The 18,435-nt window shown below is 39.2% G+C and overlaps 1 protein-coding gene across 4 annotated transcripts in view; it reads left to right on the forward strand.

Annotated features, from left to right (window-relative positions):
- Positions 1 to 18,080, forward strand: part of arhgef39 (Rho guanine nucleotide exchange factor (GEF) 39) — a 58,695-nt gene extending 40,615 nt beyond the window's left edge. For 2 of the 4 annotated variants that reach the window (XM_053650328.1, XM_053650331.1), the window contains 4 exons: positions 5,283 to 5,512; positions 10,342 to 10,430; positions 13,849 to 13,978; positions 14,106 to 14,302. In XM_053650328.1, coding sequence (XP_053506303.1) covers positions 5,283 to 5,512; positions 10,342 to 10,430; positions 13,849 to 13,978; positions 14,106 to 14,261 — 605 coding nt within the window. In that variant the 3' untranslated portion in view covers positions 14,262 to 14,302. Of the gene's footprint in view, positions 1 to 5,282; positions 5,513 to 10,341; positions 10,431 to 13,848; positions 13,979 to 14,105; positions 14,303 to 16,600 lie in introns of those variants that run through there. The other 2 variants (XM_053650330.1, XM_053650329.1) reach the window with 2 other exon arrangements.
- The last annotated feature ends 355 nt before the right edge of the window (positions 18,081 to 18,435 follow it).

Genomic DNA, 18,435 nt, shown 5'->3' on the forward strand with positions numbered 1-18,435 from the left:
ACGCAGAGCCGGATGTGGGAAGTGTAAAAATCCCTCTCGCTCTCCCTCACGGGCAGGATTTTCAGGCCTCTAGATTTCTCCCAAGCTCCTTGCTTATGTCCATTAAGGCTTCTCTACCTCTTGCTGACTTTTTTACAGAGCAAACTTAACAGACTTGCACTTTTATCCATGATTTACTCGAAGCGCCTGAAAAGAGGCTGGTGCAGCTGGCCTATATGATATTAAAGGAAAAATCCACCCTGAACAACTTCCATATTCATGTTTATAACTAACATGTGATCTTCAACAACACATTGATCTATAATTGCTTTGGCTAATGGTTTTCCTCACAGTACAGTTTGAATGCTTGCTGAGAGTGGTGTTGAAGGATTTTAGCCCATGCTTGATCTCAGCCTAAACAGAGTGATGCAGCAGCGCTTTAGTGCTTTAGTCTGTCCAGCTTTCTCACCTCCTCATCTGTACACTCTGCTCAAACAGATCATCATCCAAACATTTTTCTCCTATTAAACACTGTTGCAACTCTGCTTGCAGTATCCTCCTGTGACAACAGCATGACAAACCACTAACTTCTCACAGAAATAAATTTGCACCAGAATTACTAAGCACATGACAAATAATTCAGCGTAAACACGTTTAACGTACATCAGGGTGGAGTTTTCTTTTAAGTCATGCGCATTGAGATAATGGTGCAAGCGATTCTCAGAAGCAAAGTCTGAATCAATGGGACATCGATACGGCAGACAGTTTGTCTGTTTCCTGAGAGCCATAAGCGGGCGCTCTGCCGCCACTACTCCTACATCTGTCCACAAGCTCTGGCTCATCTGTAGACTTTTTACATGCTAAAGGACAAAGAGAGACACTGAGGGGGGGGGGGGGACAATAGAAAACAAATCATCGATTAACACAACAACCTTGCTTCTCTTCTTGTGCTGATACTTAAGTACACCTTTCTTCATAAAACGAATGCAGGGCATAACTTTGAGCACATGTATATATTTCAGCAGGAAGAACAGAACTTCAGTGTCTCAAGAGTCAAGAGTAGCTTCGGAGGCTTTGAAAAGCTTTTCCGCTCGAAGCCTTTGTAGATTCCTGACATGAAAGTATAACGTATCAAACCAAGTCCAGCTTCAAATTAACAATGATCACGCTCGGTGTCATCCAGCACCCATCATACGCACACGGGCTTTCATGTGTCTCCCAGTCTTTGGCCCGGTCACATCAGGAGGACACGGCAGCCTTTGTAGTGCAACCTTTAGCACCCAGAAATTCATCGGGCCTTTGTAGCTGGGCAGAGGTGCTCTTTGACAGGGGGAGTTGAAAGCATACGACATGGAGAGGGGCGCTCCAAGTTCCTGCTCTTTGAACTGCGTACTCTTGATGGAGAAGACAGAGTTTTCCGTAGATGTGTCAGTTTAAAGCATAGACAAAGGAACTGGCAGAATGGCAGTGCTTGTATGAAAGAAAATACTATTTAATATATTCGCTGCTTCAACAGGTCACTGATGTCAAGCTTATGTTCATTTTTTTGACCAGGTAGCATTCAGCAGTAGTATTAATGGAAAAACTCCTGGAACACATTCAATTAGTTTATATTGAAACACACGGTGTCCCAAAAGTCTCACTACATAGGGTGAATTAACACTTGACATTTGATAAACAGAAATGGAATGAGTCCCTGAACAAAGGGGGGGGGTCAATATCATCAGATGCTTTAAGTACTACAGTGCATCTCATCCTCATGGACTGCACCAGATTGGTCAGTTATTGCTGTGAGATGTTACTCCACTCTTCCACCAAGGCATTTGCAAGTTCTCAATCACGTCTGGGGGGACACATGGTTACACGTGGTTTGCCACTGCAAGGACGATCAGCTGTCCTTCCTGTCTCCCTGTAGCACTGTCTTAGGCGTTTTACATTACAGACATTGCAGTTTATTGCTCTGGCCACATCTGCAGTCCTCATGCCTCCCTGCAGCAGGCCTATGGCATGTTCACGCAGGTGATCGGGAACCCTAGTCATCTTTCTTCTGGCGTTTTTCAGAAGAAACTTATTAAAAAATTCAAAAAGACAGGAAGAGTTGCGGACCAACCGAGAAGCGGATGTTCACGAACATCTACTGACAAAGACACAACAAACGTGCTGCTGGCAAACATAGTCCCCTGTGTAGAGAAACTTTTTGGACACCCTGTATTTATGATGTGTTTAGTGATTCAGTTGATGCTCTATTTTCATTATTCGTGTGTTAGCAGTTGCTTGACAGTCTGACATTACAGAAACACATTGTTAGTGCGGTTACGATCATGTTTAATAGGAGAAACAAATTAAACACAGCGTGATTCATTGTCACTTGGATAGAATACTGTAACGCCCTTTTAGCTGGAGTTTCTAAATCCACAATCGATAAACTCTAATATGTACAAAACTCTGCCGCCAGGATCCTGACTGGGACCAGGATATGGAATCACATTACTCCCGTTTTGGAGTCCTTGCACTGGCTCCCGGTCAGGTTCCGTGTCGATTTTAAAATTATGATGGTAAATTGATAAATGCTCTGCACTTATATAGCGCTTTTATTACCTTAGCAGTTCTACAAAACGCTTTACGCTGGTTCTCATTCACACATTCACACACACACCAATGGTAGCAGAGCTGCCATGCAAGGCGCTAACGTGCCATGAGGAGCAACTTGGGGCTCAGTGTCTTGCCCAAGGACACTTCGGCATGTGGAGTCATGTGGGCCGGGAATCGAACCTCCAACCCTACGATTAGTGGACAACCCGCTCTACCACCTGAGCCACCCCAAATGATGCTGACATACAAAGCATTACATGGCTTTCCTCCTCATTACTTATCTGCTTTATTAATTCCTTACACTCCCATATCGCAGACTGCGCTCGTCACAGTGTAATCTGTTAACTGTTCCACAAACCCGCTTAAAATCTATGGGTGACAGGGCTTTTTCTCTCTGTCTCTGCTCCTGCCCTTTGGAACTGTCTTCCTTTCGAACTTAGGGAAGCTCAGACCTTTAGCATTTTTAAAGCTCAACTTAAGACTTACTTATTTAAACTTGCATTTGATTGCTGATGTCTACTTTTATTATTTTTATTATTATTTTTATTATTAATTTTTTTTCTGTGTACTGCTTATTTTGTGTACAGTGCTTTGAGAAGCTGCTTTTAAAGGCGCTCTATAAAATAAAGATTATTATTATTATTTTTATTATTATTATTACAACAGAGACTCTGCTAGTTCGGCTAGTTAGTGAAGTATGAGATGACAAATGTAGTGGCATTAACATAAAATGTAAGCTTTGGAAAGTGACCTGTTTGAGCACACTGTACAGGTGAGAGAGCTAGACAGATTAATAACAATGTTGATAATGAGTCTTTATTGATCACGTATACATTACAGCATAGTGAAATTCTTTTCTTCGCATACTCCAGCATGTCAGGAAGTTGGGGTCAGAGCACAGGGTCAGCCATGATACAGTGCCCCTGGAGCAGAGAGGGTTAAGGGCCTTGCTCAAGGGCCCATCAGTGGTAGCTTGGCAGCGCCGGGGCTTGAACCCTCGACCTTCCGATCAGTAACCGCTAAGCCACCACTGCCCAGGTGTACTAAAGCGCTGCTGCATTACCACATTAGGCAGAAATGAAGCAAGGGCTAATTCCCACTATTGCCACTATCAAGCGTCATTGTGGCTAATTTAGTTAGCCGAAGCGAAAATAGACCACTATGGGTTCAAGTGTTGTCTGGTTCTCTAGTTCTTACCTCCAGAGTGGTGAATTCAGGAGCAATACAGCATGCATCATGTTCTCTGCACAAGAGTGTAATAATAAAGCAAAGTGAAATTTAATTTTAAACGTGTTATCAAATAAGACATTACAGACCACAAAGTGATGACCTGGTCAGCAATGGGCATGCACGGGTTGATGCTATGGCATTTAGCATTTTCAAAAATAACTGGAAACATCCATCCATTTTCCATACCACATCCTACACAAGGTCGAGGAGGAGTCTGGAGCCTATCACACGGAACTCGGGGCACAAAGCGAGGGGACACCCTGGACGGGGTGCCAACCCATCGCAGGGCACAATCACACACATTCACACACTACGGAAAATTTGGAAATGCCAATCAGCCTACAACGCTTGTCTTTAGACCGGGGGAGGAAACCCGTGAAGCACGGGGAGAACATGCAAACTCCGTGCACATGGAGGGGTGTACAACCCCCAACCCTGGACGTGCGAGGCAAACGTGCTAACCACTAAGCCATCCATGCAAAAACATATTTTCTCAGTGTTCTTTAATTTGGAAGATGTTTTTCTGTGGACAGGATGCTTTCAGAAATATATATACATGTGGATGGGGCATAAAACTTGACACTAGTATTATTATCGACTTTATCTGATACGTGAGGCTGAAAAGCTCAACATGACACACTGCAAGGAATTCTGTCAGTTCCCTCTTCATGTGTCTTGCTTTGTTTCTGACTACAGAAACCGAATTTCACAAGACGTGAAGATGCTTGGACAGACGGGAAATGTCGTTTGATATTGCACACACCTCATTGTGAGAATAGTTATACAAATGATTATGACTATCATAAGAGACTGTAATCTATCTCCTATTACCACAGGATCAGTTTCCCCTGGCACATGGGACAATACTGTCTCTGGATGTTGTTAGCATTGAGTTGTTGTTTTTTTGCTCAGAGATGGCCTCCTGATTTAGACCTCACCATTTGTTGTGCAGCAAGCAGACTTTGCCCAGTTAAATTGATTTAACCGATATACAGGAGCCATCAAATCTAATGTTCACACACCACCTGAGAGTCTCTCGCGACATGTCCTTATTGTAGTCACATATTAAAACCCGTGGCATTTTAAAAGCAATTTGACCCCTGCTCGGCCCCTCCGCTAATCATAGAAAGCGCTTCGTTTTTGCTCAGAGTATCCATTTTGAACCCTCCGCTGCAGCTGCAATCTCAAGGTGTGCCAGGGCAAATAAGGAAACGGTGGTGAGAGTGAAATTTAATCTTATCTTGCAAAATGTCAGCATCCAATTTAGTAGCCATCATACACCTGCCAGTCAGTCCGAGCAGAGAGCAGACTCTACAATGGCTGCATCTGGGATTTTACCCTTTATGGCTTTGTAAACACCATCCAGTGCACATGTTGGATGTTTGTAAGTTGGATGTAAATTGATAAGTCAATACAGTATATTAATGAGTCTGAGGACTCTATCCTGACGTGCGCTCTTTCTCCTCTCCTCTATCTGTCAGGTCGCTGGTATGTCCGTGAAGGTTGGCTGAAAACGGTGCCCCCTAAAGGCACGGAGACCAAACCCAAGATGTTTTTCCTCTTCTCCGACATCTTGGTTCAAGCCAAGCGGTGTAGTCCGATGCACCCGACAAATGGAGACAAGCTGACATGTCAGAGTGTCTACCCGCTTAAGGAGTGCACCGTGGACAAAGTGTTTGGCCACACCCACAGCCAGGGAGGCCTCATCAGTGTGAGTGACGCACCATGTTCACTACTGCTGTATATACTGGAGCCAAAAGTGGGATAAAGCCAAAGTGGGATAAAGCCAAAATATCATATCACGATTATTAAAAATACTATATATATATGTGTGTGTATATATATAATATAAAATATAAAATGCATACAACAGTATGATGCTAGATGCCACTATTCAGACCTGGTTTTAATGACAGGGTTTCATTTCTATTTAATGACAAAATAAAGCAGTTATAAGCTACAGAGAGGAATGTCAGCATCTAATTATCTCATCAGACTAATCATAAATGGTTAAGTGTTTATTATTGTCACCATTCAGTCATGTTATTTGCTTATTCAGACCTTTTGAAGCAAGGAATGTAGCTGTACATTCAGGATTTTTAGATGAATACTCCAGCTTTAGATATTAATCATGTATGTATATAGTACAGATTCCAGAAGTACTGGGAAATTGTTTTGGTTAATAAGGTACCAAGATATTTTGATTAAATAACAATAAAATGCACCCCGTCCAGGGTGTACCTCACTTTGTGCCCCATGCTCCCTGGGCTAGGCTCCAGGTTCCCTGTGACCCTGTAGGATAAGCGGTATAGAAAATGGATGGATGGAATAATAAAATGCTAGAAAGGTTGACGCTACAACTGCCAGTATGTGTGTGGTTAAAAACACCACCGAATTTTTCTTTCTTTCTTTTTTTTTTTTTAAAGTTCAAACTTCCAAATGAGACCATTTTCTAACTAAAATGTCTTGGTTTATCCATCTGTTCTACAGCATAATTAAAGATGTTAGTAGTGTTTGTACTACACACTTAGCTGCTTAATGTCTGGCATTTACCACTTACCAGTTACCAAAACATATTTACCCAGTACTCTGAAAATTGCACCAAAAAAAAAACCTACTGAAAAGTTTCCTCCATTAAGTCTGAAGCAATTTTCAGATTTGTCACCATTCTTGCCAAATCCCCTCTATCAAGTGTAACATTTCTGCACACATGAGGTTAAAAGATTAATTGATTTCAGACAGATTGGATCCCCAAGTTAGCAAAAATGCTCCATGCATCATTCTTCTCTCTCTAATTGCTCTGGTTCCTCATAACGGTTCAAGCTTTAATGTGTCTCCTCACTGCTTGATCTCTTTCCAGGCCTGTGTTGCCGTCGGGTGACAAATTACATCTAAATGATCTGTGTGCTGTCGTGAAACATTCAGCTGAGTGTATTGCACTCTCAACCACTGCAGTCCCAACTGAACAGTTTGAGTGTTGTGCTTATCAATATTCATACAGGAACGAGGGGTTTCATATTGTCCATCTTCAGTCTGCTCAATTATGCTGTTTTGTAAGCTTGAAAAAAAAAAAATCACTTTTTTTAAGCACTCTATTAAATTTAGATTCATTCATATTGTTTCATTATAAACCTAAAAAACAGAGTGCATTGGGAGGGGGCACATTTACCTCGCACCTCCCCGGTTTGGGGTTTGAGTTCTGCCTCCGCCCTGTGTGCATGGAGTTTGAATGTGCGTGGAGGGTTTCCTCTGGGTACTCCAGTTTCCTCCTCAGTCCAAAGACGTGCGTTGTAGTCTGATTGGCATGTCTATTTGTCCGTAGTGTGTGTGAATGGATGCGAGTGTGTGTGCCATTATGCCCTGCAATGTTTTGGCATCCTGCCCAGGGTATCCCCTGCCTTGTGCTCCGATTTCCCTGGTATAGACTCCTGTGCAGGATAAGAGGTACAGAAAACGGATGGATGGACGAATGTATTTGTTCAACTACATCATAATAAACTTTATTTTATAGAGCACCTTTAAAAGCAGCTTCTCAAAGCGCTGTACACAAGATAAGCAATACGCAGAATTTTTTTTTATAAAGATTAATAAGAATAATAACAATAATAATAAAAGTAGACATCAGCAGTCAAAATGCAAGTTTAAAAAAGTAAGTCTTACATGCAGTAGATGCAGAGGACAGAATTTAATGCTCCATTTATGTCATATTTTTTGCTATACATCACATTGTATTTGCCTCATAGAAAACAAAAATCTCTTGATATTCTCAAAGCACCGACTATCACAAGTCTATAATTTCAGATTGGAGATGCACTGAGATCATGCGTGAGGCCCTGTGATGTCCTGTATGGTTTGGGCATCATTTAGAGCTCGCTGATGGACTGCTTAAACACTTGTCCTGATGGGATAAGAGAACCCTCTCGCACCACTCCATCAGATTAGAGCAGAGAGAGAGCTCATCCTCTGTACCAGCAAATACATCTTCCTCAAGCACTGTTATTGCTCTTCTTCTCTTTTCCAGCCCCACTCCAGCCTGCCTCTTTGCGGCTGTTGCTGCTGCACGTTATCTAATGGCAAGAAATGGCATTTCATTAGCTTGTTATCCGACCCAGGGCTCAGATGCATACTCAATAGCATTAGTCGTAATTTCTCATAAGGACACATTATCGATCCCTGCTGCACCCCCACCTCCTACCTGGACCAGAGGGGAAAGAGACTGTCAGCACTCTCAGGCCCCTCCTCATCCATGCCATGAAGAATTAAAGCCAAATTAAATTTGACAGCTGGAAATGCCATGGCAATCTATATGCAAAGTTTGAAAGAAGAAGTAAAAGGAGAAGGAGGTTCTTTCAGGGAAAAGAAAAAAAAAAAGCACTGAAGATTTCCTTTCCACATGTTTGTATTTGGCAGAATTTCATTCCAATTTTTTTTCCCCTTCTTCCTTCTCCCCTATCTTTCAGTTCTATACTTGTCTCCCCCCTTCTCCTGCTGAATATTATTCTGCATCCATGACAGAATGTCTTTGATGTATAAATAATCAAGCGAAATTATGTGCGCCTTGAATATAGCGTTCGTGCTCCGCCATTCACATTATACATAGTCATTCTTACCTAAGAGGGTCAGATTGCATGACAAATCCCTAATTACCAAGTTGCAATAGAAGCAGGATCTACGTGTGCATAAATCGAGCCTCCCGTCCCCCGTGTGGTGGCCACCTGATATAAATGGCACTTCAGACCAGCTTGTGCCTTGCTCACTGAACTCTGTAATTAGATAACACTTTTGATGGTACATTTGGAATCTTAATCTGTTTAATATATAATAAGATATACCCCTCTGCCAGATTTAACGAGGGTGCCGTTATTTTCGCCAAGTATCCTTTGCTTCCTCGTCTTCTCCTCGTTAGGATTCCGTTCCTGGCTGTAATAAAGATTAGAGCTGGTTATTGATATGCCGCCGGTAACCGCCGCTGTTTCCTCTGTTCCGATGGCCCCAGGTAAATGTGAAAGGTCATTTAATATTTTCCAGGCCCCCAATTATAATCCACTCTAATGGGTTCCGGTTTGTAATTATTCAAGGATAAAGCCCGTGCCTTTTTGTTTGGACTTGGACAGCACCCATTGTGTTGTTTGACATGCCTAATCTCTCGCTAAAGTCTCCTCAGCATGGATGAGTGATGGTAATTACTGTTGACTCGGAGGATGAGCCGGCTGATAGCAGTAGGAAAAGAGAGACGCTGAACTAACTTCTCGAGTGCAGGGGGCCCCCAAATTAGCATCGAATGTGCATCTTTGGTCGACAGGTGTCTCTCTTGGTTTTCCTCCAGCTGTTTTATTCTCTAGTTGATGGCCTGCTTTGTGAGTTGACATCCTGGCATGTACATGAACAATCATCGTGGTCGAAGGTGGATCCATGAGGTTAGGCTTGGTTCTTGCAGGAGACATGCAATGCACAGAAGGCCACAGATGTTGTCTTGCCCTTGCTATTACTTTCTGTAATTAATGTCCCGTCATTTCTGTGAAGTCCATGGCTAATAATGGTAGTGTAAACCATCTTCATTTGCCATTGGGTTGTGTTGGAATATGCTTGGGGTTACTGGTTCAGGGCTGCCCTCTAGTGAGCACAAGGTGTTATGTGCTCCCTTAGCCGCTACGTCTAGAGAACTTTCACCAGCACATCTTTGTGACGGAAGATCCTTCTCTCTGTTATTTCTCTCTGAGCAGTGGTGGCTCAGTGGTTATGGTTCTGCGCTACCAATCAGAAGGCTATGAACAACACCAAACTGCCACTGAACAAGGCCCTTCACCCGCTCTGCCCCAGGGGTGCAGTATCATGGCTGACCCTGCGCTCTGACCCCAGCTTCCTAACAAGCTGGGACATGTGAAGAATAGGACTTCACTGTTCGGTACTTGTATACGTAAGGAATAAAACATGACAGGATGTTCTGTTGCAGGAAAATAATCATCACTGGGGCAGTGTGATGCAGCCTAACATGAAAGAGTTACTGTTACCTCCCCAAATTTGGTTATTTTCCTCCTGTAATAGCAAAAAGTCCTGAGGTGTTTTTATTGTTCTTATACCAGTAATTACTATTTATAATTGATTAACGAATGGCACATGCTTTTTAAACCATTTGTAGATTAGATTTAATGTCTTGTAACTCCCACAGAACAAATTATTTTCTGTCATCACTTATGACAGTCTTTCTCTGCTGTCTCATTTTTCTTTCTCTTATTATTAATAATAATAATAATAATAACAATAATAATAACACATTGTCATGTTACCAAGAAGTCAGAAACTACAAAGGCTTTCCTGTGGCGGAAAACTTACTGAAACTGCGGACTCCTTCAATTAAACTATTTTTTTTATGTTCTTTAATAGTCATATAAGTTTTTAATGTTTATTATTAAACTTGTCAATTGTTTACCCTATCAATGAAATTAAAATGAATCAGCACCAATCAGAATAGAGAATTCAACAATAAAGACTGTTCATCCTCTTTCTTTCATGTTTTCTGTCTTCCCTCATCTCTTACAGTTGACCTTCTCCAGAGCCAAGCTGCTCCTCATGTCCAGCGATCAGGAGGACATTAACGATTGGTACCGCAGTCTTTGCCTGGCCATCGGGTATGCGCTAGCTTTATCCATATCTTCACACCGTGAGACTAACTTAATTGTGAACCACAGAGCTCCTTTCTCTCTCTGTCCTCTCCTTGAGCGCTCCAACCTATAGTAAAGGCAAGTCACGGCTAGTTTAGCATCAACCTTGTCTCCTTTCAGAGGACATGGGGGCACGAGGAGGTTAGCATCAGGGCGAGCTCCTCACAGGGGAAAAGACCCGACTCTCATGGCTAGGCTAATTAGTTTATAGGCCTGTCAGAGTGATGGCGGTGCACAGAGGCCTCACAGTGAGAAGCCTTCTCGCCGCTGGCCCTCTGCCCAAAGCACGAGCTCAAGGGAGTGTAATTAGCCACTGAGCTGGACAGGTTGTGGTGGCCGAGGTCAGAGGCGAGCCGCAGGAGGAGGAAAAGGTGTGTTTGTTTGTGAGAAATAGAAAGATAAAGCAAATGACCTGTTGAGATGTAGTCAAGTGAGCACTTTTTTTTTTCTTTTTTTTTTTTTTTACTTCTCTGCTGCTTGAGAGAGGAAGAACAAATACTTGTTAAAATTCAACCTACAATTAAAGCACTAAGTCACCCAAAACTTTTTAAGGATCGTATTTTTTTTTTTTTCCCACCACAGACCTCTCTTCTCGGAGAAACCAGTATAATAACAAATGACTAGTACGCACATTGTGTACTGGTAATAATTGGCCCTTATATTTTATGACTCAATAACACCTGTAAAATCGTGCGCTTTCTTATGCCCATCACATCCCCAAAGTCTTTCTGGCAATGACAGTGGTGCTCACAAGCGCCCTCTGTGGCTGGAGTTAAACTATGGGGCTACTGTGGCTCAGGAGGTAGAGGGTTGGAGGTTCGATTCCCGGCCCACGTTACTCCACATGCCAAAGTGTCCTTGGGCAAGACACTGAACCCCAAGTTGCTCCCGATGGCAAGTTAGTGCCTCTGTTACCATTGGTGTGCGAGTGTGTGTGTGTGAATGGGTGAATGAGAAGCGCTTTGTAGAACCACTAAGGTTTAAAAAATAAAAAAAAGCGCTATACAGTATAAGTACAGACCATACTTGACAAGTGTGTGCTCAGATGCAGCAGATACCCAAGCTGTATTTTTTTTATATACCTTTTGTACATCTGGTGGATTAAAGGCGATATTCAGTAGAGGGAAGTTCCGAGCCGAAACTTCTCCGTCTGTCAAGTTTCCATGTTGACTAGTATTTTGGGACACATATTTCCCAGCATGGAGATGTTAAACATACTAACACATGCTTTGTTGGATTTTCTTTAAAACTTTGCTCTGTGATTGTTGTCATGAGCTGCCTCTTCAATTGCACATCATGACCTTACTTTTAAAAGCATTTACTAATCTACCATGATTATTGGTTCTCACAGTGGGGTCCAGGAAGTGTTGCCCTGATTTCTGTACATCTTGTAACAGTCGTGAAAGTCAGAACCCACAATTATCCAAGTTATTATATTTATTTATTGAGTTTTATAGATATTAGCCTACATGAACTGTCACTGTCAATTGGTTAAATTTTAACCTCTAACTCAAAAATAAGTATGGCTAAGTTGAACAATCTTGGACCTAATGACAATTTTAATAATATTTTTACAAAAAAAAAATTATATGACAGGAAAATTCAGGAATAAAAAGTCCAGTAAAGAAACTGAATATTATTGTATACATTTAAATAATGTGTCTAATATTTGGATAGTTGAATATGTTCATTAGAGGTAAATTAGAGTGGTTTTTTTTTTTTTTTCTAAATGGAACCCTGGATTCAAAACATTTGAGAAACAATGATCTAGAAGATACAGGAGATTGGTTTGGAAAACAGACTTTTCAGTTGGTTTGTAGGCTACACAAGAAGTTTCATCAAAACGAAACTAGTGAAAGTGGTGAAATTGGTTAATGTGTAAATTGTCAATGTACTGCATGTCATTTATGTGGAATTGTTTTTTCTGTGCTATCTTGTATACACACAGTATATAAGCATAGTTAAATGCAAGTATAAAACCATCCTATGAGCCTTCAAAGCACTCTTTGACAATGTCCGCATTGATGAGGACTCTGTCTGGACTAGAGATCGACCGATAATGGATTTTGTCGATATGATAACTAAGTTGGGTATATAAAAAAATAAATAAAATAAAAAACACTTCAAATAACACAACAAAATTTGTCATTCATAGTGTTTATTTTGCCTCTAGAGGCCGCTCGTACTGTATAATGACAGCGGAACCTTCTCAGCCGCTCCCGCAACGGATGCAACCGGGGAAAACTATCTTTATGGAATTTTGCAGATTTCTAATAGATCCAGCTATCGGTTCTGATTAATCGGCAAAACAGATCGATCGGTCGACCTCTAGTCTGGACTGGAATCTGTCAGGAGTACCGTTTTTTTACTATTATTGTGCAATTAACAGAAGGGATCAATCATATTCAATTAAATTCCATTCAATTAAATGTTATTAATATAGTTCTTTTAACGTGGACATTGTCACAAAGCAGCTTTACAGATATCTGGACATAGATTTATCTGATTTTTATATTAGGCAGGTTTTATTGAGTGCATAGAGTATAAAGGAGGCGTTGAGGCACCATTTGTGACAGGGCTGAAGTGGTTTTCCATGAGGTTTTTATCTTCATAGTTTTATTAAGAGTGCAGCAAAACTTTTTACACTCAGATGACTGGGTTTTTTTGTTTGTTTTTATATTTAGTGTGACTTTAAATTTGCCCAATATTTTGTCATTTGTACATAAATTTATCTTAATTGCAAAACGGAAAGAAAAAACAACAATATAAAACTGCTGATGTCTCTGGTCTGTGTCACATTGCTGCCTATTGGATTTTAAAATCCAAATCTCTGTGATTATCAGTAATGTGAATACAGTGTTTTGCTTTTGTGTGCAACTATCAGACTTCTGCTATTACAGTAGTATCAAGATCATGTTTAGATTTATTGCTTGTGCTGGAGAAATTTGATCTTTCTAGCATTTCTAAAATTAGTAGATATTAATGTCACAGTTTCATAATCTTTGATCCCAATGAAATGCAATCTTGGCCTGAATTTGGGATGGGTTTTTGTGCATTCTTGCTAAGAGTAGCCCGAATAACGTTCTTGGCATTAGATGTAAACTTAAGTCTAATATCATTACTTACACACACACACACACACACACACTTTTCCACACATCTGGGTTTCAGTGCAACATGCTCATCGATGAGCATGTTGACAAGGAAGAAGTTTTAAGAGGAAGCTGAACATATCTCACAGGAGACCTTAGGGTCAATTAGTTATATATAATTAATATATATATATTAGAAATGTGTTTAGCTGGTTGAATTGTCTTTGATGCTATTTTTTAAATTTGGCTTAAATTGTTTGCACTCTAATGTGTGTCTGTGTGTCTCGCGACAGAAGGCTGAAAACGAAGAACACAGTAGTGCACAAGAGAGAGGAGCTCCTCCGACCGCCGCTCCGCGCAGCCACACACAGCCAGCAGATTGCCCCGGCCTCGTCCCAAATACACAGCAGGAAGAGGGCTATGGTCAGAGACTCACACCATCACACACACTTCACTGCAAAGAAAAATAAACTAAAGGGGTGAATTATTCAGCCGATCCTCTGTTACCCTCCATAGAGACTTTGAGTGTGTGTGTGTGTTGTTTATGCAGGCGAGTGAACAGGGGACTGAGAGCGGCATGAGCAACTACAGACCTCCAGCTGGAGAGAGTGCAGGCAGCGCATCCAAAAAGATAAAACTCTCTGAGGTTCCTTCTGGAAGGTACACAGTCACATCGCCAAAGGATGATGCTAGCCTTTGGATTTAGGTTTTTGTCTTGTTTTGCTTTGTTTTTTCAACTGTTTTTGAATTATACACCTGTACAAACATAAAAGAGAAAAAATACACTAACACCTAGAGATACAGTACTGTGCAAAAATGGTGTGTGTGTGTATATGTGTGTGTGTGTGTGTATATATATATATATATATATATATATATATATATATATATATATATAATATTATATTTATTTTATTTTATTTTATTTTATTTTTATTTATTTTTTTAAGCACAAACTTTGTTATAGAATTTTATTTTATGGCTTTTACATTATCGAGTCCATACAAAAACATTTTAGGTTTCCAAGCGTTAGTTTTCCAGCACAAAATTAAATGTTACAGAAACATCTTTGTATGTCTGTAAAGAAAGCAGCAGATTATGTAAAAGACCACTTATGTAATTAATTTTGTTTTTGTGGTCGTTGCAAAAATAAGAAGCAAGCGTGACAAAGTCTCCAGAAGAACTGTGGCTGGTTCTGCAGTAAAACTTATAGCTTGTTTCCTTATAAAACTGCGCTAATTCTACCTAAAACTACTTTTTCTTATTATTATTATTTAAAAAAAAATTTTTTTTTTAAAGCAAATGGTCGTCACACTAAATGTTGCCTTTGTTTCATTTATTAATTTTTACTGCTGTTTATAGTATTTTTTTTAATGTAGAAACATTTAATTTCATTATTTCTGAAGTTATCTTTGCTCTACAGCATTTCTTTTAAAGACTTTTGCACAGTACTGTAACTGATACCAGCAAACAACAGTATGGAAAAAAATAAGTGAACTTGATCCGATCCTGTAACAAATGGAAAAGATTGGAATTTGAAAAGTTTGTTTTTTGGACCTGGAAATGTTTACAAATTTAAAAAAATCTTTGGTAATATTGATTTTAATTATCTTTCTACACTATTATATTTATTATATATGCAGTGTAAGTGATTTTATGTTAAAGCTGTGGTGGAAGTGGTGCATTTAGATATGTTTTTTATGTATTATTTATGATTTAACCAAAAAAAAACTAACATTTTAAACCTTAAAGTATCTGTATCAGGATAGAAAAAGTAGTATCTCTGAAAAGAACACATTCACATGAGGCTTTTAGATATAATGTCAGACCTGTTTTAAAATGTGTCCGCTTCAGAACCTTAAAATTATATAGGCCATTTCTGTGGGGGTTTTTTTGTTTGTTTGTTTGTTTATTTTCTTATGACATGGCATCTGTTTTGGAAACATCTCAAGCAGATACTGGGGTTGGAGGTCAAACTTTTCATAGCCAGGGACTCTTTCCTTCTAGTGTGAAAATATTACACACAACTAAGTGTGGACAATATGACACATACAAAAATAATATTTCATGATACTTGAAGGTATTTCTATGATGCACTATCAGGAAATCTCAGTCAATGCTAATTTTTTTTTTTGTAGACATTAAATAAAAGTATTTGGAAAAAAAAAAAAGAAATCTGTAAAAAGAAAAAAAGTTAACATTTTACAGTTTTAAAGGTTCAGTACAAAATTGTACCATTTATATAAAATTAGCTACATTTGTGTTTGTTAAAATAATAATAATAATAATTATTATTATTATTATATTTTATCACAATATCAATGTTATATAGATATAATGGTTCTACAAAGGTAATTTATGAATACAATCTAAATATTTAAATATTAGATACAATAGGCAAATATTGTATGTACCACCATATGCACCATGTATGTATTTATTTATGGTTATTAGAGCTTTTTATTCCCGAATTCTCCAAACCATATACACTGCATTAAAATGTAGATACAGAATGTTTGCTATCATATTAACAGCACTATTTACAGGTGTATATTTCATGTTTTTATATTTGGTCATTTAATCTTAAAGTTACTGTTCAGATAGCATTGAAGGACAAAAATGTACATTTAAGTTTTACCTTTAATTCCAATCCATACCAATCCATGTTTGGGTACGGTATCGGACCAGTACTAGCCTCAAATCACAAACTGTTGTCAGATCAGACTTGATTTGAAACTCAAGCAGTTTCCTTAAGATCATTATTTTCTATCTTGTGCTCATCATGAGCTGAAATGAAGCAATGGCAAAAAGGCCATGACTCAGAGCTCTGATATTAGTCTCATATCGAAAGTGAAGCACTGGTGCGTGCCTAAGAAGAATTTTATGAAGCACTTGTGATTCAAGGGCTACTTAAACTTTTTTCGGATAGTATTGGGTGAAAAGTGAGTCAGTATTATAATTTCAACATTGTGATCATTTTATTTGCCAGTGTTTCTGTTCTGAAGTTTCTGGAAGTGTAATCAGATGTATATCTTTCACAAACAGATCCCAGGAATCGTCCGGCTCGAGCTGCGTCATTCTGTAAAATTCCCAAATGTGACTGAGAGAACCGGTGGTACTGCTGGGAGACGTATAATCCACACACTATATTCGCTTCATTATTACTGGAATAATGCTATCAGTTCATATGTGAAAATTTTAAGAGTGATTTTTCTCTGAAATGTTCTATTTCTTTATTTGTACTCCTGAATGCCAAAGAACAAACATTAACTGTGTTCCTTATTTACAAATGTGTTTTATTTGTCTTTTATGTTGTGAGGGCCATCATGCATAACTCTGTCGACTGAACTCTATGCTAGAGGCACAAATCTTTAAGTGCTGAACACATTAAGTGGTGTTGCTTTTATATGTATTATATATTTTTACTCGGTATCATATATAGCTTCTACTAACCTACACTCCTACAATTATTTATAACACCATAACATCATGTGTTCTTATTACTGGGGAAGAAAGATGAAGTGCAATGTAAAATGAGTGCATGAAGGGATTTTACTACTGATTGTGTATGGACAGGTTATACTGATTTGTGAATCATGGTGATCTTGTATAGCAGGGAATCATCAGTGATCTGCATCTGCACACAACTGATTTCCACTGTGTGTTGTATTACTGTAATGTTTATAATGTGTTGTCTTCATAATACTCCCTTCTTACCAGGTGTATTAATGTTGCTGAAAGCTGTTACACTGGACCATAGTTTAATCATTGAATCGATCAAATCCTTATGACCCTTTGTGATTACAATTTAAATTTTCAATTTATGTTTGTAATTAGACGCTGTGTAAGATTCTTGGCTTTCGGCTCATTTTATGAGGTTGGTCCGATCAGGTAATCGGACCATGTCTAACACTGAACTAATTTTTTTTTTTAATCATATTGAATCATATTCAACATATTCACATATAGTTCTGGGTGTATATTAATAATGATTTATTCGTTTTAATCGCATTCAATAGTTTATAGTGTTTTATTAGACCTGCAAACCTGAGCATGTTGGGAGAGCTTACCTGATGCCTTGTGGTGCATTATATATCCAAAAGCGCCCTCTTGTGGTCAAAGTAATCACCCAGCTATGTGTACCATCCTGAACTATTTGTAATGTGTAGACATAAATCCTTGTTTAGACTCTTCATTATGAACACTCTGGCCATTTATCAGTAAACAATAAAACCCTACTTGAGGGGAAAAAGCAAGTGTGAGGTTCTTTACTTTGTTTAAATAAATAAATAATCATTGATTAGTTCATCTTCAGCTTTAAACTAATCATGGTCGGGGTGGATCCAGCGCCTATAATGGGAATACTACGTGTATGGTGGTAATACACCAGACAGTACATGCATGTGCACACACACATTCACACACTTATTCACACCTAGGGGCAGTTTAGGAAACCAGACAATCTGGTGGAAACCCACAGTGACCTGAGGAGAACATATGAAATTCTACATGGAAAGTAACCCAAGCTCAGGGGCCCTGATGCTGTGAGGTGGCAATGCTACCCACTGTGTTAATATGCCACCCATAACTAAATCATACATCCAATATATCAGAAGACTACTGTATTAAAATGCAAGATAAGTAAATAAAGTGAGGCACTAGTTTACCTGTGAGATCTTTAAGCAGGGTTATTGATCTCCATGTGTACAATGCTATAGCGCACAACAGGCATTTGTGTCATTTATCATAATCATCTTCATTTTACAGACCTAGATAGCTGATAAAGAGTGTCCTGAACAGTCTTCTACTCCAGAAGCACACACTTCCCTGTAGTAAATGTCCTTTGCAGACTTGCATTGGTTTCTGTATGGCCTTTTGTA

This window comes from Ictalurus furcatus, chromosome 19 (assembly GCF_023375685.1).
Source record: "Ictalurus furcatus strain D&B chromosome 19, Billie_1.0, whole genome shotgun sequence".
Classification (NCBI taxonomy): Eukaryota; Metazoa; Chordata; class Actinopteri; order Siluriformes; family Ictaluridae; genus Ictalurus; species Ictalurus furcatus.